A 22016-nucleotide genomic window follows, 5' to 3' on the forward strand; every position below is an offset into this window, starting at 1 on the left:
AAATTCTGTATTCTACGTAGAGATAACAAGCCTGTATCACGTAGCATTAGCAGCCACATCATTTATGAAAATTGATTTACTAGAGGGGTACAACATTTACAAAATTATTAATTCTCTTTGTGTTAACAACTGTGTGTCTTTCTGTTAAGGATTTGGTGAACATATATAGCCTGGTTGTTGTGATTCCAGATTTACTGTCAAGTTTTAGTCATTGCTGTTCAGATCTGGTACTCAAGGTCTTCTCAGTACTTGTTGCTTGACTGCCAGAGACTGAGGCTCAACAGCGGTTTTGTTGTACTCGCTATTGTTATATTAAAGAGCAATGTGTTGTCCTTTTACTCAAATGAGACCACAACCAAATGGTGTTGCAGCCACAGTATTAATACCTGATAACTCACCGTTCATTTGACTCTGGCCTTTTGTGCGTGTCCCTGTCCCTTCGCCCCACCATTGGCGGCAGTGCCTTCAGCCTTCTAGACCCTATGCTCTGGAATTCACTTCCCAAACCCCTCTGCCTCTCCACCTCCATCTCCTCCTTTAAGACCCTCCTTATAAACCTACCTCTTTGACCAAATTCTTGGTCATCCCTCCTAATATATTCTTCTTTGTCTCGGCATCCATTTTTGTTTGATTACGCCTCTGTGAGCATTTCACTACATTAAAGGCACTATATAAATGGAAGTTGGTGTTTTTGTTGATGTTCTGGTCTCCAGTGCCATCTTCAGGTCAGTGAGCATAATGTCTTTCTGTGCGCATATATTAATTGTGATGTGGAGATGCCGGTGATGGACTGGGGTTGACAATTGTAAACAATTTTACAACACCAAGTTATAGTCCAGCAATTTTATTTTAAATTCACAAGCTTTCGGAGATTTTCTCCTTCCTCAGGCAAATAAAATTGCTGGACTATAACTTGGTGTTGTAAAATTGTTTACAATATATTAATTGTAACAACGGGTAACAAGTCCAACATAGTTGGATATGGGTTTGAGACCGATATCTGTGAGAACGACCCATGCAGACCAGCATCTGAATCTTTTGAGACTTTATTTTTAATCTCGAACGCCCAAGTTTTAAAATTTAAACTAACTGCAGCCAAAAGACTGTGAAACTGCTTCCTGGAGGAGGTTTCTGATGTTAGCTGATATTGTTAACGGTTCCCTCTCCTCGGGTACTGTCCCACTCCTCTTCAAATCTTCCGTCATCACCCCCCTCAAAAAACCCACCCTTGACCCCTCTGTTCTTGCAAACGACCACCCTGTTTCCAATCTCCCTTTCCTCTCCAAAGTCCTTGAACGTGTTGTCACCTCCCAAATCCGTGCCCATCTTTCCTGCAATTCCATGTTTGAACCCCTCCAGTCAGGTTTGCTCCCCTGCCTTATCAGCACTTATCAAAGTCATAAATGATATCCTATGTAACTATGATATCCTAAGTTTCCTAACCATCAACTCCAACCCTCTCCCTGGCCACTGTCTGAGGTTGAACCAGACTGTTCGCAACCTTTGCTTCCTATTTGACCCTGAGAAGAGCTTCCGACCCCAAATCCACTCCATCATCAAGACCGCCTACTTCCACCTCCGTAACATCACCTGTCTCCATCCCTGCCTCAGCTCATCTGCTGCTGAAACCCTCATCCATGCCTTTGTTACCTCTAGTGTCAACTATCGCAATGCTCTTGTGGCCGGCCTTCCACTTTGCACCCTCCGTAACCTTGAACTCATCCAAACTTTGCTGCCCATATCCTAACTCATATCAAGTCACATTCACCCATCACCCCTGTGCTCGCTGACCTACATTGGCTCCTGGTCTGGCAACGCCTCAATTTTAAAATTCTCATCCTTGTTTTCAAAACCCTCAATGGCCTGGCCCCAACCCTATCTGTGTAACCTCCTCCAGCCCTAAACCCTCCATGATCTCTGCCCTCCACCTATTCTGGCCTCTTTCGCATCCCTGATTTTAATTGCTCCACCATTGGCGGCCGTGCCTTCAGCTGCCTAGGCTCTGGAATTCCCTCCCTAAACCTCTCTGCCTTTCTACCTCTCCTGCTTTAAGACTCCCCTTAAAATCTACCTCTTTGATCAAGCTTTTGATCACCTGTCCTAATATTTCCTTACGTGGCTCAGTGTCAAATTTTGTTTGATAACGCTCCTGTGAAGTGACCTTGGGACGTTTTACTACATCAAAGGCGTTAAATAAATACCAGTTGTTGTTATTTCATACTACTTGCTTAATTTCACTTTGGTCAACTTCACACCCGAATAACACTACACGGAATGTGAAGTCAAAATCACTTACATCGACGCAATCTCCAGAGTTAGCAACCCTACATTTACTGAGCCATGGGGCAAGCCCTAAAGCATCAATACAGTGCCCTGACAAAACATGGACATACATGTTTTATGTAGGGTCATAACTGACTTAATAGTTTTAAAAAGAAAGTTCTAGCTCTTTTGAAGAGACCAGGCAGTGAATGGCAGTCACTGATTTACACAGCAAGCTGCATCCTCCCTCAAATCAGCACACATCTCCTCAATGAAGTGGAGGGATTATTCAACAAAGACGGAAGTCAGTTAAAAACAGGGAGGGTAATTTTGACCTCGTGCAATAGTGTAAAACAGGTGATAGCGAATTGACAGCCTGTTTTATCTCTCTCCTGATTTTACACTACATACAAAGTCAAAATCTACCCCCAGGGTGCCTACAATAGCTCCTATGCGCTGTGCAAAGGTGAGAGACACCACTGTGGTTGGAGGCAGGAGATCATGTGATAAAACCTCCAGGAATACTCCAAACAAAGTTGGCATCCCTACATTTAATGAGCCATAGGGCAAGCCCAGTGCCATAACAAAACATGGGCATGCACGTTTTATGTAGGTTCATATCCAGACACACAGGGCAATTTCGATCTGAGCCAAATTCATTATATCAGAGGAACAAATAAACTCTGCTCTCTTAGCACTGGTACACGTGTCCGCAGGTACACCTCCCGGCGTGCAGCGCGGGCTCGCAGTCCGCGGGTACACCTCCCGGCGTGCAGCGCGGGCTCGCCGTCCGTGGGTACACTTCCCGGCGTGCAGCGCGGGCTCGCCGTCCGCGGGTACACCTCCCGGCGTGCAGCGCGGGCTCGCCGTCCGCTGGTACACCTCCCGGCGTGCAATACCAGCGCTAAGATGGCGGCTGCGACGTTGCAGCTTTACCTGGAGTCAATCCGCCGGGAGTTGGAGCGCCAGGATCCGACCGTGCTCGGGGTCGCCGTGGCCCTGGTGGCGGTGCTGCTCACCATCGGTAAGGAGGTTGGGGATCGGGAGGCGATGCTCGCAGGTGGCCCCAGTGCTGTCGGTTGAAGGCGGGCCCGGGTCGGACTGGACCTTTCACCGTGTGTTCCCAGGGTTTGGTCCTGCGGTCTGAGCCTCTCTCCCTGTCCGCTCCCGGCCGCCAGTGCTGACGTGGCCTTTCCTCCTTGCAGCACCGAGCAACGGGGTGTCGGTGCAGCTTCCTCCCCACACCTCGCCGGTCAGCCGTGTTCAGCAGCTTGAGAGCGCGGCTTGTTAAAATCAGTCACCGGGCTCATCTCCGCATTGAAGGGTCTTCGGGCTCTTCCATTGACCGGTCCGGCCCTCCGCTGATGCTGTCTGAATCCAGAATTTTCCTTTTAGATTTGGGGTTTGACTTTCAGCATCAGTTTGGCTCAGGTGGTAGCAGTCTTGCAGCTAATGAGAAGGTTTTGGGCTCAAGCTCTGCACCAGGACTTAAACCCTTAATCTGGATTGATTGCTGCATTATTGGAGGTACCAACCTTTGCATCGAGGTCCTGTCTGCCGGTTCCATTAGTTCTGGTGACTATTAAAGATCCCATAGAAAGAAAGACTTGCACAATTCACGACCTCAGGACACCCTAAAGCGCTTTACATCCAATGGAGTACTGTTGCATTGTAGGAAACTCAGCAGCCAATTTGCACACAGCAAGGCTCCACAAACAACTATAATATAAATGACCAGTTCGTCTGTTTTTTAGGTGTTTGTTGAAAGATAAATTTTGGCCAAGAGAACTCCCTTGTTCTTGTTTGAATAGTGCCTTGAGATCTTTTATATCCATCTGGAAGGGCAGGCGAGGCCTTGGTTTAACGTCTCATCTGAAAGGCAGCACAGTGCAGCACTCCCTCAGTACTATACTGAAGTGTCAACCTAGATTATGTACTCAAGTCTTTGGGTGGCGATAGTGCTAGCACTGTGCCAAGGCTGACATCCCATGGCAATGTTCGTCGAAAAGAAGTTAGTTCTTTCAGTGCTCAAGCCAACATTCCTTCTTCAAACAGCTCGCACACAAAAATATCAGCTGGCTATCCATGTGTTTGCTGTATTTGCATGGAGCAGTAAGCTATTATGTAAACACCACTTTATGAAAATGAAATGCGGCCATACAGGCCGATGACTCTTGCTCTCATGAAGTAGATGAGTGTACAGCTATGGTGATTATGCGAGTTGCAGGGGGTGATGTCCGGAGACCAAACATTGTCCTTTGACCTCTGCTTTCCAGTCCAGAGTTTGAAGAGGAGACGGAAGCTCCTCGGAACTAGTGATCTGAATGGTGAAGTTCAGCAGCTGGAGGTCAAAAGAGCAGAACCTGGCTCAAGACCAGTAGTGTTGGATTGGTGGCAAATTCTTAACAGATAATGCGATGGGTTGATGTGAAGGTTGCTAAACTGTATTTTATGTTTTTGTGTTCCAGTTTTTTTCGCACTGTTGCGAAGCAGAAAAAGCAGTCGCAGAGCAGTGCTTCTAGCTGGTTTGTGCGATTCTGGGAAGACTCTCCTGTGCTGTAGGGTAAGTCTTTTTCAGAATCTATGATAACATTGTTTCTGTGAAATCCGATGTTTTCCTCCTTGATCTTTTTTGATTTTCATTGCATGACAAGCCATTTCCAAATGAGAGAATCAGCAGCCTTCCTAATCCCAGTTATCTGTGAATGCTGATCTTAAACTCACTGCCTTGCGTGACTTTGGCTCCGTGTGATGCTTCCTTTTATTTTACTTGCTCCTTCTTCGTGTTTCCCCAGAATTTGCCACGTCAGTAACCATGAATGAAGGTCCATGTCCAGTCTTGCCACGCCACTGTTGCTTTCCCTTTCCTTTTTATAGACAATCCATGTCATAATCCTGCAGCAGAGGAGATTAGCTGGAAGACTTGCTCCTCAGCCTGTGCAAATGACATTGCCTAATAGACAGCTACGAAGTATACGTGTTTGTGTTTTTTTTGTGCGTCTTTCTGCGGACTGCTCTCTGCAATGGTGTGACTTTTTTGTAGTGGTGAAGGTGAGGCGGTGTCAGTGCTGTTAATGGAAGTGATTTCTATTTATTCCATCAGTTTTAGATGAAACATAGGCAGGGTGTAGAGTCAAGTGCTGTATTCCTCTCCACCCCCTCCTGTCCCCCAGTGTGCTTAAACTCAATCTGAGACTGGTGAATGAATGCCCAGTGGGAGCTTTGTACAGATTAACCAAATTCATGATATCAATGCAGGCAGGACTGGATTTAAACCTGGGTCCTTAAACTGAATGGAGAGTATAGTATCTCATTGTGCTGAGGTTTGTGTTGTATAAACTACTTGTTCTCCTGTTCGTCACGATAAATTGGATGAGATGCTGATTTATGAGGACCAGATTGTTGTACTATATAATGTGCAATATATTATTCTACTGGTATAAATTGTGCACGGTGTTCTTGGTGAATGTAAATCGGATACAGTGTACTTAGTGAATGTAGATTGTGTGCAGCATTCTCTGACAGCATAGATTCCAGATCGGGGTGTGGGGGCTGATGTCAGTGGGAAGGGGAATATTGAGAGTGTGAGGATGGGCGAGGGAGCAAGACATGGTAGTAAACAAATTGGAAAGAGACAGGTGAGTTTGAGTTGGGGCATTGAGAACTCTTCCTGCCCGGTGCACTCCCCCTCGGGTTCAGGATATTGGTGACAAGCAGGAGAGGGCTGCGGATGGAGAAAGTCTTGCATTTATATAGTGCCTTTCACGACCTCAGTGCTCAGGTCCCACAAACAGCAATGTGATAATGACCAGATAATCTGTTTTTAGTGATGTTAGTTGAGGGATAAATATTGTCCAGGACACTGGGGAGAACTCCCCTGCTCTTCTCTGAAATAGTGCCATGGGACCTTTTACATTCACCTTAGAGGGCAAACTGGGCCTTGGTTTAATGGCTCATCTGAAAGACTGCACCACCGACAGTGCAGCACTCCCTCAGTAATGCACTGGAGTGTCAGCCCAGATTTTGTGCTCGAGCCTCTGGAGTGGGACTTGAACCCACGACCTTCTGACTCAGAGGTGTGGGTGCTACCCATTGAGCCACGGTTCTAACCACATTTACCCACCCTGTTCCCATATTCCTTCAGCCCCTTTTTCATCCACCTATCCAATCTAATCTTGAAAGTTGACGTAGTTTGTGCTGGGTAGGGAAAGTGGAGTTTAGCTGCATTAGAGACAAATCAGCAATTTTGGCAGCATTAAGGGGCTCCTTTGGTCTTGCATCACTGTCGAGGAGGAACCTGGAATTTGGCAGAACATTCGAGGGGGTTGGTAGAAGGGGGAAGGAATGTGCAGTTTGGCCTGCTAATGGATTGCTGGGGCCAGAATTTTCATGGGGTGGGGGGTGTTCTCCCGATCCCATGCCATAGAGCAAATCGCTCTCTCTCGCTCTCGCTCGCTCTCTAAAAGTGATCATATTCCAAGCCCCGGCTTTTGGGAGAGGCTGAGGCCTTGATAAAAACTTTAAGGAAGGCATTAAAAGACACTTCAGTGGTTAAATTTAGTTGTCATTGTGAAATATGTAACTTGATTGTTGTTTGTAATGTTTACAACCTTATTTTGACATTTAACTTACTGAGGAAAGAAATGCAGATTTTTTTCCCAAAGTACATTTTAAGTGATTTATAGAATAGAATCATAGAACAGTTACAGCACAGAAGGAGGACATTCAGCCCATCATGCCAGTGCCGGCTCTTTGTAAGAGCAATCCAGTTAGTCCCATTCCCCTGCTCTTTCCCTGTAGCTCTGCAAATTTTTTCCTTTTCAGATATTTATCTAATTCTTTTTTGAAACAACAACAGCAACTTGCATTTATATAGCACCTTTAACATAGTAAAACGTCCCGAAGCGCTTCATGGGGGCGTTATCAAACAAAATTTCACACCGAGCCACATAAGGAGGTATTAGGACAGATGACCAAAAGCTTGGTTTTAAGGAGCGTCTTAAAGGAGGTAGGGAGGGAATTCCAGAGATTTGGTTCAACAAATCATGAAAGGTAACCATTTGTATTGGAAATTCCCATTACAAATGTTTACATAGGCAGTTTCAATGTTAAATGTTGAGATAAAAGCATTGCCAAAAATGTGACAACAGGAAGTAAGGTTTGTGGGAAGGAACAGTGTGCATATGCAAAGTTTTTAGTAATATACAGATTCATTTCCAGCCTTCTCCTGTGGGCTTTCCTGTGGTAAGTCGGGTAATTAATGAGAGCCATGTACCATAAATTGCAGTGTGTTATTTTACTGATAAGGTGGAGCCATGTCCCTTTTAAGGTTATAAATATAACCAATCAGTGAACTCTGAGTGAATTTATTCTGAGATTAATGACTATTCAGGCTGAAGAGCAGAGCCCTGGTTTTATTGTGGGAAACTCAATTAAGGGGGAGTGTAGATAATATGGCACTGTTACTTTCTGTTTCTGTAGAATTTTTCTGTACATTCGAAATCACTGTTGAGAGTTGCTTGGAATAAGTTCGGTTGCCTATAATTAACTTATTCCAATTGCAATACAGAAAGTAAATCTTAACTAAAAAGATAAAGAAAGAATTAGGAAAATTGTAATATTACAATTCCTCTGACAGCTCTTATTTCTCATTTTCAGCTATTGTCTGGGAAGTTTAAGGTGACGCACACATCCATAACCAGTAACTCTGCATTGTACAGGGTTAAAAGTGACAAGGTAAGTGCAGTAATGGATCTGTGCTTCTGCATTTATTGAAATAACTGACTCACTGATGCAGTTGGTTCTCTGAGGCAGCGCTTAGTTTCAAAACAGCAGATGGGGAAAGGGAAGAGAATAAAGTAGACTCCCTCCCTGGACTCTCTCCACTGCACATACAGTGTTGAGTAATGGACAGGGAAGAGGGATCATAAAGAATCTTTTCTGAGATTTAAACTGAATGAATTAAGTGCTACCTTTTGAATAAAATAAATGTTGTCATTGAGTCCTCTGCTTGTTGGCATCCATCAGGACATGTGTTTGGCCTAACCACTGTTCCCCACTTTAAACATTATGCAATAATAATCTTAGGGGCAACACCCTCGAAGATTCATTACATTAACTGCCTCCTATGAAATATCAAGCACTTGTCTCTGGTTATTCTAAGGATTGTGTTTTTATTTTTCCCTACATAGTTTTGTTTTATGTGAAAAGGAACAGAGAGATCCGGGGGTATATGTGCACAAATCGTTGAAAGTGGTTTAAAAAAGCATACAAGTCTCTGGGCTTTATAAATAGAGGCATAGAATACAAGAGTATGGAAGTCATGATGAACCTTTGTAAAACACTGATTCGGCCCCAACTGGAGTATTGTGTCCAGTTCTGGGCACTGCACTTTAGGAAAAATGTGAAGGCCTTAGAAAGGGTCCAGAAGATATTTACTAGAATGATTCCAGGGATGAGGGACTTTAGTTACGTGGATAGACTGGAGAAGCTGGGGTTATTCTCCTTGGAACAGAGAAGGTTGAGAGGAGATTTGATAGAGGTATTCAAAATCATGAAGGGTCTAGAAAGAGTAGATAAAGAGAAACTGTTCCCATTGGCGGAAGGGTCAAGGACCAGAGGACATAGATTTAAGGTGATTGGCAAAAGAACCAAAGGTGACACTAGGAAAAACTTTTTTACACAGCGAGTGTTTAGGGTCTGGACTGCAATGCCCGAGGGGGTGGTGGAGGTGGATTCAATCATGGCCTTCAAAAGGGAACTGGATAAGTACTTGAAAGAAAAAAATTTGCAGGGCTACGGGGAAAGGGACGAGCTGGATTGCTCTTGCATAGAGCCAGCGCGGACTCGATGGGCCAAATGGCCTCCTTCCGTGCTGTAACCTTTCTATGCTTCTATAATTCTATGATTCTAAAGGGAGAGAATTTTTTTCCTCAATTTTATTTCTATTTCTTTTGAAGGTGTTGTCAAAGAAAGAAAGATTTGCATTTATATGGCACCTTATCATGTCTCTCAGATGCACCTAAAGCGCTTTGCAGGCAATGAATTACTTAGAAGTGCAGCCACTGTTCTTATGTAGGCAAAAACGGCAGTCATTTTACACACCACTAGGTCCCACAAATAGCAAATGAGGTAAATGACCAGTTAATCTGTTTTGGCATTATTGGCTGAGGGAGGGATTTGAACACTGGAGGAACTTCCTGCTCTTGTTAAAGCAGTACCATGGGGTCTTTAACGTCTACCTGGACCAGAGGAGCAGTCACAAGGGGCCTCAGTTTAACATCTCAAGGGCTGTATACTCTCAGTTCTTGCTGAATGTGGCAAATGTCAGCTTGGCTCAGTTGGTAGTGCGTTCTGAGTCAAAAAGTTGTAGGTTCAAGCCTCACACCAGGGCATGAGCATATAATAGGCTGACAGTTGCATACAATGTTGAAGGAGCAATCTCATAAATGCACTGTATGACGGCTAAAGTGTTCCTGTTGAATATGTAGCTGAATGAACAATGGGCTTAAAATGATGGGATATAATCATTATCCAATGGATTATGTGGCTGATGTTTATATGTAAGCCTTTAGTACACACGTTCAAGCCTTTATGGGTTGCAAAGGCATTGTAGAAGACTTTCTCAAAGTAATATTTTTCTGAAGAATTGTTATTCCTTTCCCAGTGCAAATACTTAGAATGGTACAAGACAACCATTAAAAATGGAAACAGTTCCAGCTGCTTCTGACGCGTTACGAACCTTGTTGCGAGGTTAGGCAGCCAGCGCAAAAGAACTAATCGCTCTCAAAACAAAATACGCGCTAAGGAAACCGCTGACCTTGTGTCTCTTCTCACAGGGCCCTGCCGTTGCTTTATACGACCTCCCTGGTCACGAGAGTCTGCGCTATCGGTATTTGGAGAAACACAAGAGCGATGCCAGGTGACATACAGTGCAATACCGTTGCTTTATATTATCTTACGACTGGATTTGGATGCAAACTTTGAGAACTCTGAACGTTGTTTATGATTTATGACAAAAATGGTAACCAAGACAAGGAAGGAGATATTGGGTGGCCAACTGTTGATTAAAGAGGTAGGCTTTAAGGAGGAGAGGGAGGTGGAGATGTAGAGGTACTTAGGGAGGGAATTCTAGAGCTTAGTGCCTAGATAGCTGAAGGTACATCTTTCGATAGTGGGATGAAGGGAGGGGGAATGGATATAAATTAGAGATAAAGAGGGGCAAGACCATGAAGGGATATAAACACAGGGTGAGAATGTAGATCAGCAGCGATTGGTGAGCAGGACTCGGTGCAGGATAGGATAAGGGCAGCAAAGTTATGGCTGAGCTGAAGTTTACGGAGGGAAGAGGATGAGAGGCCAGCCAGGAGAGCATTGGAATTGTTGAACATGGAGGTGACAACTACATGGATGAGGGTTCGGCAGCAGATGGGCTAAAGCAGACGATAAGAGGTGGAAGCAAGTGGTCTGTGATGTAGAGTATAAGGGGTTGGAAGCTGAGCTCGGGATCTAATAGCACACCGAGATTGCAAAAGTTCAGGTTCAGCCTGAGATAATGGCAAGGGAGGAGATTGGAATCAGTGGTGAGGGAAAGGAGTTTGTGGCTGAGGCGAGGACGATGGCTTCAGTCTTCCCAGTGTTTAATTGGAGGAAATTATGCCCCTCCAATACTGGATATCTGACAAGCAGCCTGACAAAACCAGCAGTGGAGAGGTTGAAAGAAGTGGTGGAGAGTTAGATCCATGTATTGTCACCATACACAGTGTTTATTCAGATCCAGCTTCCTGTGACATTCAAATCATAATTGTTTTTTGTGCTCTCTGTATGGTTAGAAAATGAGGCAGTGCCCTAAATAGTGTCACTTTTATCATTCATAATGTGGAATATTTGTAACCTGAGGTTGTCAAAAAGCTTGACGCTTTTCTTAATGTACATGAGATGGAAGAAGATCAAGCAGAAAGATTTGGGCCTTGTATTTCAATGTTCTGAGTTGCATCCTTGTGCATATTGTTTGTCGGAGTCCTGGTCATTGAGATAAATAGCATATTCAGAATTTTGTAGCCACTTGTGATTCTACAGGTACCGTTACATTCCTTACCTTTGATAGCGACAAACCACATCTACAATTCTGCCACAGGATAAGGAAGCTAGATTTACTAGTGCAAATGCTGAGAGCTGCTTCACAGATACCAGCCTCCCAAAATCCAATTTAAGTAAGCACCAGTATAAAAGTAACTGTTCTTTCCCAGAAGCTTAACCAGGTTTAGCTGAACCCACGCCAGCTTCCACTGAAAGTCCAAGTCACTAATCATAGCCACGCCCAGCCCCTTTTATAACTGGGTCCATAAGCTCCTTAACCTCTTGGTACCTGTGGAACCTTAAATGATGGACATTGGCCAGTCCACACATTTCCGATATGACAAGGACACAAATCCAAACCTGGGGAAAGGAAAAGTCCTATCTAGTGCTTCTTGCCACCAAAGGATTGTTATTTCAAGAGGCAAAAGAGGCTTACCTTTCAGAGGAATCCATGATGGAGGGATCTCTGAGGTAGGTAGAGGATGTCGGGCAATACAATACCCAGATGTATGTGCTTACTCCCCCATGTTTGACCAACCACCTTAATCGGGTTGAGCACAAGTGTTTCCATCCCCTCTTCAACTCACATCTCAAAAGGAACCTTTCAAGATGCTTTGCTACACCGCAGCATCGAAGGATGGAGTTTGTGCCATAGTCCTCATCAGAGCGCTAACCAAGGTCATCAATAGTCAAATCTATTTCCTTTGACCAAGCCATCCACCGGCAACTTGCCTTATCTTGTGGTGGGGGGGGGGGGGGGGGGGAAGAAGTGTAGTCTGTCTGTTTTGTGCAAGCAGAAGTTTCAGGTCCTCACTTAACAACAGAAAACATTGTTGCTTGTGAGCTGGTGGATTCATGGACGGGCTGACCAAACCTTGACCCTAGCCTATTTTCCCCAAGGTTGGGTAGTACCATTGTTAGGAGGAGTTGCCTCCGATCAGTGAACTACCAGAGTAGGGTTGGCCATTCGGCACCAGGCCACTGGCTTTACCTGCCTCACTGTGACTTGATTCGTGGGGATGAAAGCATAGTTTTTGTTTGGAGTCCTACCATATATTTGTTCCAAGTGTATCATCTACTACGTGCCAATAACAAGAAATTATATCCTAAACTTTGGAGGTAACTTTAGGATAAGAAAAGAGAACTATAAAATTGAAGATTTATTGAGTGTGTGTGGACATAATTCAGTATTCTTTTCACACAGAGCCATTGTCTTTGTAGTGGACAGTGTGTCATTCCAAAAAGAAGTGAAGGATGTGGCTGAGTTCCTGTACACGTTGCTAACTGATGCCGTGATCGCGAAGAACGCACCTCCTCTCCTAATAGCTTGTAACAAGCAAGGTATGGTGAAGCTTGTCCTATTAGAATCCTGCCATGCTGGTTAAGTGCATCCTAGATGGTATGTTCTTCTGCTCCAAGTTGTCAGTGTAGTGTCCAGATCTGAGAGTCTCTTTGCTGGTTCCTGTTTTGTGGTGGGGAGAGTCTTGGTTCTGCATTTTGCTGTGTGTATGGGTGTGGGGGGGGGGGAGAGGGGGTAATTCATCTCTCTATTTTGATCATGCTCAGTCTCTGCTGTGTATCTGGGTAAAGCAGAAATGTATTTGATAATTGTCATTCAAGAACATGGTCCTCACAATTTAACGGTCTGTATACGTCCGTGTTGTAAACATAGAATCAAAGTAATATGTCTAAGTTTAGGGTCCTTAATGCTATTTGATCTTAGGGCCGTTTGCTTAAGACCTATGTGAGTACCTTTTCAATAGTTTAAAGAATACTCTCTTTAAAATCCCAAAACAGCAAGTGACATGAAGTTAGAACTCTTACCTGATTGTTATAAATGTCAACACATGTTCCATTAACATTTGTCAAAGTGTGGTCTATCTGTAGAAATTTCTGAGGTAATATTGGTTTCTGGCACATGCACTAATGAAGTTGTTTGTATGCTCAGTAGTTGGGTGAAATTGTTAATTTTGTTTTCTGTTGAATTTCAGATGTGACTATGGCCAAATCTGCAAAATTAATTCAGCAACAATTGGAAAAGGAACTGTAAGTATCAGATTCTTGCAAGGTGTAACTGTTTCAATGCAAATAACTGAGGAAGGCCTCGGAGGTTAAGAGATTTATCTTTACAAAAATTGGTGTTAATTGTTTCTTTTGCTCAATTTGGGAGAGTGACGCTGCAGACTGTGGACTGCTTTCTGTGAGCACCAGACTTGGGGTTCTGTCTACAGATCAGTGGTTAGAATGGATGAGAAAATCCACAGAAGAGGCATGATATTTATGGGAGATGCAACTTTTTAAAATTGTGTATTTTTAACTGGAAAGAAAAAAGTGACTCAACTGTTGGAAGAGTACTTGCTGTGTTCTTGTAGAGCCACAGGTTTACCCCGGTTGGCTGCTTTTCAATTGATAAATCCTCTGGTTGATATGTGGATAGTTCTTTGTTGAATAAACTTGAACCCTGAGCTGCTGTAAGTTGCTTTATGCAACTTTCTAGAAGTTCTATATTACAAACATGTGACTTTTTGCTAGAGCAGCACTTCCTTCCATTTGAAAATGTGCTATGATGTGAGCTTTACCCAAATGGGCTTTTTAGACAACTTGATATTAGTAGGAATGGAGAATCTGGGCTCGCTGCATGTTAATGTGGTCCCTATGATCTGAATATTCTATTGGATCCTTTGCCGCTCTGTAGAGAGTAAGCTGACGGTCATCTGGCCTCTGAAGTGGTTGTATACCTATAGTGTTGGTCTCAAAGCAGCTCCATAAATCTGACACTTTGGGGGTAATAACCTAAACCACCCGGCAGGAAACCGACAGGATCTGATCGAGTGCCCATCGGGCGGAATGTACAAGGGGCATCCAATCTGAGGACCCCCTTTGTTTTTATAGCAGGGCAATAAATCTCTTAAACATAGTCAGCCTGCATTGTTCAAAGCAGGTGTATTGTAGAACTGTAGTTAAGGTGCAAAGTAAAACCACTTTGCACCGATTCTATAATTGTACTGTCAGTACAATCTGACACATGCTAAGAAATGGTCAATGGTAATACAAAGAAGAATTTTTCTTTCCAAAGTCAAATCTCCTTCCACTGTCGTTCTACCCCGTTCATTTTTAACTGAGGAAATTTCATAAAATTGGATTAATCTACAGAGAGAACAGCCATATATCATTTGGTAAATAGTGTTGTGATCATTTACTCATCTCAAATGCTAATTTTCTTTGTATCCTTGTAAGTGTTTCTTGAGTCTTTGATATAAATGAGTTTTCATGATTTAAACCCCGTGCTTGAACACAAGTGTACCTCCAGCTTCCATACTTTTCATGTGTTGGGCAAGTAAGGGTTGAAATGCACTATTTTTTCAACAAATCTCATAGTTTAATGGGAAGGTAGGATTCTAGGAGCTTTGTTTTTCCCCGTAGAAACCTCCACAGAAGTTTTCGCAGTTTTTGGAGAAGTGAAATCACATTGAAACATGTGCTGGTGGTTTTTGAATGAATCCTAGCTTTCTGCAATTTTTGATAAGTGCTTGAGAGTTTTGAGATTAATGTGTGCCTGTATTAATATCTTGTTTGAACTTCAATGCTTCTCTGTGACAACACAGAGATAGACCCTGAACTGAAATATTAATTTGTCTGTGTTCTTCCCTCAATCTCTGTGCTTTCTCCTTTTGATTTATTACGTTATTTCAAATTATGTCTCTAGTTAAAATCACAGCTGTTAGGGCCAAGATAGTTGGAGAATCACAGCATTGTAAATATCAATGGCGGTTACATTTTCAGGCAGAATTACCAAGGTAATTTGTAATATATTCTGTTTTTAAGTGTTTGCCAGCTCAAAGTGAATTAATTTATTGATCTTAGCTGTATACATTATTTACGGTGGAGAGGGAACATGGACTGAAGCAATAGATTTCCCACAAAATTGATTTTATACGTGACACGAGATACAATTGGTACGAATGGCAAATGTCAACAAAGGTTATCTTCATCCACAACTTTAAAGCCTTACTGGCTTGTAATAAACAAGCCATTAAAGCTCATTACTTTTAAAAACCAGATGCAAATAGTGTGTCTGAAGGAGTTAAATAAGAACCATTCTGTGATTGTAAAATGTTTGACCTGACTACATTTGAGGGGGCAACTTTGGAAATCTCTGCTGTCCTATGAGGATAAATAAATGAACTGCAGTGTTTGTTTTGCTTTTTTTTTGGCCTCCACTTAACACTCAGTGCCACATTTAAACCATGCTTTTTCTTTTCATCCACAGCAACACTCTGAGGATGATTCGCTCTGGTGCACCAAAGTCTCTGGATGGACCTGGCACTGTGGGGGCAGTGCCCTTAGGAAAGAAGGGAAAGGAGTTTGATTTCTCTCAGGGGCCTATGAAGATTGAGTTTGTAGAGTGCAGTGCAAGGGGGAGCAAAGGAGACGAAGGAGAGGCAAACATTGGAATTGTGGAAGCGTGGCTTGTTAAAGTAGCGTGAGCAGTGAGATGGTGTTTAAAATGGAGGTCATGTCCAGCTGTCTCTGCTGCCAACATGGGGAGAATGGACTCTCAAATGTACACTTGCAACAGAAGTGAGACTGATCAAGGATCCAAAAATTGTGTTTTTGATGCTGACTGCTCAAAGAAATTCAGAACTGCAAATGCACAGTGCTTGCCATGGCTGCGTTCTTGAGCTGCGCTAGCTGGATACGTCCTACATTTAGATGTTCAGGTTCCACAGCTGGAATATTTATGTGAGCAGTGTTTTTATGTTGCATGTGTTATTGAATTGCGGCACATCATCTTGTCCGTTCGTAAGCAAATTAAGTAATGGATATAAATCAACCTTTACAGCAGTGCAGTCTTTGAGAAGGTGATGTTACCTTGTTGAAATCTACTGTACCACATTTGTATTTATTTTCTCTCTACAACGAGAAAAAACGCAGTGATAAAACATACATTTAATGAAAATCGATTTGTAAAATTTTCTATTCGCTTGTTAATTCAGATGAGCATTCACCCCTGCTTACTGCATTACCTGTTAATGGAGTGCTGGCCGATCCTTTTGTCCTGTGTACTGCTGCATTAGATATAAAACTCGTTCTTGGAGTGGGGTTTTGGGGGGATATTTGTTTAATTTAAAAGCAAAGTAAATTAACCATTGCCTGGATGGATGTAGCCGCAGCAACACTCAAGAAGCTTCATGTAATCCAGGACAAAGTAGTTCGCTTCGTCAACCCCTGCCACTGGACTCTGTATCTAACCTATCCATCACTGTTACAGAATGCACTGCAGCAACTCACCGAACTTGCTTCAACAGTACTCCCCAACCCTGCGACCTCAAAGGACATCAATATCATGGGAACACCATCACCTCCAAGTCACACACCAACCTGACTAGGACGTGCATCACCATTGCTTCATCACAAGGTTCAAATCCTGAAATTCCCTACCTAATGCCATATGGGAGTACCATCACCACAGGGACGGTGGTAGTAAAATGGCAGCAGATGACCATCACCTCGGTGCAGCTAATGATGGGCACAGCGTTGCCAGCGTCATTGACGTCCCGAGAATTTTTTAAAGACAGGTTGAGTATTTCCTGCATGTCACTAACACATCTACATGGTTTTAGTTGTGAAATCTATCAATCAGCTTGAAGTATCAATGCACTGCTTGGTGTATAGAACATTACATGAATTTCCTTCCTTCTGCTCAGGGGTGCTAATGTTGTTCTGAAAAGATTACTTATTTAGACTAAATCTTTGTTATGACAGTGACACTGATTTGTTAGCAGCACAAATACCCCATTGTATTTAACTTGTGATTCTGTTTTGCAATTACATCTCGAGAGGTGACATTCATGTTAAAAACACATTTTCTTAGTAAATAGATGTGTGTGAGCATTTTGGCATCTGTGTCCTGTTGCAAAACTTACTTGGTGGAAAATAGCAAAAGAATGGCTTTATAAATAAAGGCATAGAGTACAAAAGCAAGGAAGTTATGCTAAACCTTTATAAATCACTGGTTAGGCCTCAGCTGGAGTATTGTGTCCAATTCTGGGCACCACACTTTAGGAAGGATGTCAAGGCCTTAGAGAGAGTGCAGTGGAGATTTACCACAATGGTACCAGGGATGCAGAACTTCAGTTATGTGGAGAGACTGGAGAATCTGGGGTTGTTCTTAGAGCAGAGAAGGTTACGGGGAGATTTGACAGAGGTGTTCAAAATCATGAAGAGTTTTGATAGAGTAAATAAGGAGAAACTTTCCACTGGCAGACGGGTCGGTAACCAGAGAACACATCTACATGATTGTGTTACCAATTATGGTAATTGGCTAAAAAACCAGAGAGGAGATGAAGAGAATTTTTTTTACGCAGCAAATTATGATGATCTGGAATGCGCTGCCTGAACAGGTGGTGGAAGCTGATTTCAATAGTCCCTTTCAAAAGGGAATTGGATAAATACTTGAAGGGGAGAAAATTGCAGAGCTATGGGGAAAGGGCAGAGGAGTGGGAATAATTGGCTAGCTCTTTCAAAGAGCTGGCACAGGCACTATGGACCAAATGGCCTCCTACTGTGCTATAAGATTCTATGATATCACTAACACAAACCTACATAGTTTTAGTTGTGAAATCCATCAGTACAGCTTGAAGTATCAAAGCACTGCTTGATGCATAAAACATGACGTGAATTTCCTTCCTTCCACTCGGGTGCTAATGTTCTGAAAAGATTACTTATTTAGACTAAATCTTTACGTTATGACGGTGACACTGATTTGTTAGCAGCATAAATACCCCATTGTACTTGACTTGTGATTCTGTTCTGCAGTTACATGACATACATGTTAAAAACACATTCTCTTGGTAAATAAGATGTTTTCGAACATCTTGGCACTGTGTCCTGTTGCAAAACTTACTTGGTGGAAAATAGTAAAAGAATGGGCCATAGTCATTTATTTGGGAGATGATGCCTGCATCAAAGAGCCCAGGAACTGGATGTTGAACAATGCAGTTTGGCTTGCCTATCTCCTGCAGGAGCGAAAATCGCAGGACATAATGCACAATTTTTGTGGATGCCCTGAGTGCAAAATTTGTTTTGACATAATTACAGTAATTAGAGTTGCAACTCAGTGTATGCTTACAGGTTGCGTAGGAGGTTTACGTTATGGGATTTTACAGTGAAGTACATTCTACATGCAGACTATTGTGTTGACTCTATGCGAGTTAAGCTCATTGGGTCATCCCCCTGCCCCACTGTAATTTTTGGGATTCCCCATAGTAATCCACTCTGGATTGAGGACACGAGTTTAATTTGTGACAACTTTAAGAAAGAAAAAGACACCAGATTTTTAGGGAATCTGTTATATCAAGTCCCTCATAAGAGACTGTTAGCTAAAATTGAAGCTCATGGAATTGAGGGAAAATTATTAACCTGGTTAGGAAATTGGTTGAGCAGCAGGAGACAGAGTAGGGATAATGGGCAGAATGTGACTAGTGGTGTCCCATTGGGATCTGTGTTGCGGCCTCAACTATTCACTATGTATTATCGACTTAGATGACTGGATAGAGAGCCACATATCCAAGTTTGCCAATGACACAAAGGTAGGCAATATTGTAAGCTGTGAAGATGGAAGCATAAAATTACAGGGAGATATTAATAGATTAAGTGAATGGGCAAAACTTTATCAAATGGATTTCAATGTAGGCAAGTGTCAGGTCATCCACTTTGGACCTAAAAAGGATAGATCAGAGTACTTTCTAAATGGTGAAAAGCTCAAAACAGTGGCGGCCCAAAGGGACCTAGGGGTCCATGTACATAGATCATTAAAATGTCATGGACAGGTACAGAAAATAATCTAAAAGGCTAATAGAATGCTGGCCTTTATATCTAGAAGAGTAGAATACAAGGGGTAGAAGTTATGATACAGCTATACAAAAACCTGGTTAGACCACACCTGGAGTACTGTGTTCAGTTCTGGGCACCATACCTTAGGAAGGATATATTGGTCTTGGAGGGAGTGCAGTGTAGATTTACTAGAATGATACCTGAACTCCAAGGGTTAAATTATGAGGAGAGATTACACAAATTAGGGTGGTATTCCCACGAATTTAGAAGATTAAGGGTTGACTTGATTGAAGTTTTCAAGATATTAAGGGGAACTGATAGGATAGATAGAGAGAAATTATTTCTGCTAGTTGGGGAGTCTAGGACTAGGGGACATAGCCTAAAAATTAGAGCCAGGAGTGAAGTTAGGAAACACTTCTACACGCAAAGGGTGGTAGAAGTTTGGAACTCTCTTCCGCAAACAGCAGTTGATGCTAACTCAAATGTTAATTTTAAATCTGAGATTGATAGATTTTTGTTAGCCCCATATCCCTTAATACCTTTGGCTAAGGCGGGTATATGGAGTTAGGTCACAGATCAGCCATGATCCCATTAAATGATGTGGAGATGCCGGTGATGGACTGGGGTTGACAATTGTAAACAATTTTACAACACCAAGTTATAGTCCAACAAATTTATTTTAAATTCCACAAGCTTTCGGAGGCTTCCTCCTTCCTCAGGTGAATAGTGTGGAAATCCATTTCCACACTATTCACCTGAGGAAGGAGGAAGCCTCCGAAAGCTTGTGGAATTTAAAATAAATTTGTTGGACTATAACCCATTAAATGACAACAGGCTTGAGGGACTAAATGGCCTACTCCTGTTCCTATGTAAGTGCGCAGAATCTTGAGCCAGTTGCTTAGTTTTGTGTGACCAGGGACCCTCTGAGCATTTGAGCTTATAGGTCCAATTAGACCAATTTCTATCCATTTGACTGGACAAGAGGCATTTTGGATGGGAAACATAATTATCTACAAAGCCTGTGGGTATATGTCCCTGGCTCTGAGCTAGTATAGTAACTGCTCCCTCGGGAAGGGATGAACCTTTTTTGCCCTATCTAGTTGGTAATAAGGCTCCTCCCTCTCTATAAAAGTGATGCTTGGAACATCAATGCAATCTGCAGACGTGGCTGAGCATTCCCTTAGTACTGCATTGAGGTATCTTAGATTATGTACTCATCAAGTGAGTGGGTGCTTCAGTTCCTGGTTTGATCTCCAAGCAACTCGCGTAGCTCCACCCCATTTTACAGACGGGCTGTAAATTCATACCGCTGGCACCCCTTTGAAAACAGCTCAGTCCAGCAGCTGTGCACAGAGGCTCGTGATCAACTGTGTGGACTGCCCCTTTAAATTTACTTGTGAAAAGCCAGCGCTGCAACGTTTCTTACTCTTTTGTAGTTCTGCCTCTTTTCACAGGCAGTTTGCAAAAAAAGTTCAAAACAGTTTGCTCAGTTGGATGGTAAACGTCGCCAGGAACTGGTTGGGTCAGTAATAGCTCAAGAGTCTGGGGGCGACCGCAACCCATTGCAGTATCACTTTCCACCACTCCATTAGGCGCTTGCTCTGGTACTGCAGTGTTTGAGGCTCCCTCTGGCGGCGGGCCCCGGTACCGCAGTGTCTCGGGCTCCCTCTGGCGGCGGGCCCCGGTACCGCAGTGTCTCGGGCTCCCTCTGGCGGCGGGCCCCGGTACCGCAGTGTTTGAGGCTCCCTCTGGCGGCGGGCCCCGGTACCGCAGTGTCTCGGGCTCCCTCTGGCGGCGGGCCCCGGTACCGCAGTGTTTGAGGCTCCCTCTGGCGGCGGGCCCCGGTACCGCAGTGTTTGAGGCTCCCTCTGGCGGCGGGCCCCGGTACCGCAGTGTCGCGGGGTCCCTCTGGCGGGGGGCCCCGGTACCGCAGTGTTTGAGGCTCCCTCTGGCGGCGGGCCCCGGTAGCGCAGTGTCTCGTGGCTCCCTCTGGCGGCGGGCCCCGGTACCGCAGTGTTTGAGGCTCCCTCTGGCGGCGGGCCCCGGTACCGCAGTGTCTCGGGCTCCCTCTGGCGGCGGGCCCCGGTACCGCAGTGTCTCGGGCTCCCTCTGGCGGCGGGCCCCGGTATCGCAGTGTCGCGGGGTCCCTCTGGCGGCGGGCCCCGGTACCGCAGTGTCGCGGGGTCCCTCTGGCGGCGGGCCCCGGTACCGCAGTGTCTCGGGGTCCCTCTGGCGGCGGGCCCCGGTACCGCAGTGTTTGAGGCTCCCTCTGGCGGCGGGCCCCGGTACCGCAGTGTTTGAGGCTCCCTCTGGCGGCGGGCCCCGGTACCGCAGTGTCGCGGGCTCCCTCTGGCGGCGGGCCCCGGTACCGCAGTGTCTCGGGGTCCCTCTGGCGGCGGGCCCCGGTACCGCCGTGTCTCGGGGTCCCTCTGGCGGCGGGCCCCGGTACCGCAGTGTCTCGGGCTCCCTCTGGCGGCGGGCCCCGGTACCGCAGTGTCGCGGGCTCCCTCTGGCGGCGGGCCCCGGTACCGCAGTGTCTCGCGCTCCCTCTGGCGGCGGGCCCCGGTACCGCAGTGTCGCGGGGTCCCTCTGGCGGCGGGCCCCGGTACCGCAGTGTCTCGGGCTCCCTCTGGCGGCGGGCCCCGGTACCGCAGTGTCGCGGGGTCCCTCTGGCGGCGGGCCCCGGTACCGCAGTGTTTCGGGCTCCCTCTGGCGGCGGGCCCCGGTACCGCAGTGTCGCGGGGTCCCTCTGGCGGCGGGCCCCGGTACCGCCGTGTCGCGGGGTCCCTCTGGCGGCGGGCCCCGGTACCGCAGTGTCGCGGGGTCCCTCTGGCGGCGGG

At 44.8% G+C, this 22016-nt stretch overlaps 1 protein-coding gene across 1 annotated transcript; it reads left to right on the top strand.

Moving 5' to 3' along the window:
* The first annotated feature begins 3128 nt into the window (after positions 1 to 3128).
* srprb (SRP receptor subunit beta) lies at positions 3129 to 16300 on the top strand. Its single transcript, XM_067995521.1, has 7 exons — positions 3129 to 3286; positions 4731 to 4825; positions 7921 to 7998; positions 10101 to 10183; positions 12545 to 12681; positions 13332 to 13386; positions 15611 to 16300. The coding sequence occupies exons 1-7, from the start codon at positions 3172 to 3174 to the stop codon at positions 15825 to 15827; spliced, it is 780 nt and encodes a 259-aa protein (XP_067851622.1). The 5' UTR covers positions 3129 to 3171; the 3' UTR covers positions 15828 to 16300.
* The last annotated feature ends 5716 nt before the right edge of the window (positions 16301 to 22016 follow it).

The sequence above is a fragment of the Heptranchias perlo genome, chromosome 13, assembly GCF_035084215.1.
Source record: "Heptranchias perlo isolate sHepPer1 chromosome 13, sHepPer1.hap1, whole genome shotgun sequence".
Lineage (NCBI taxonomy): Eukaryota > Metazoa > Chordata > Chondrichthyes > Hexanchiformes > Hexanchidae > Heptranchias > Heptranchias perlo.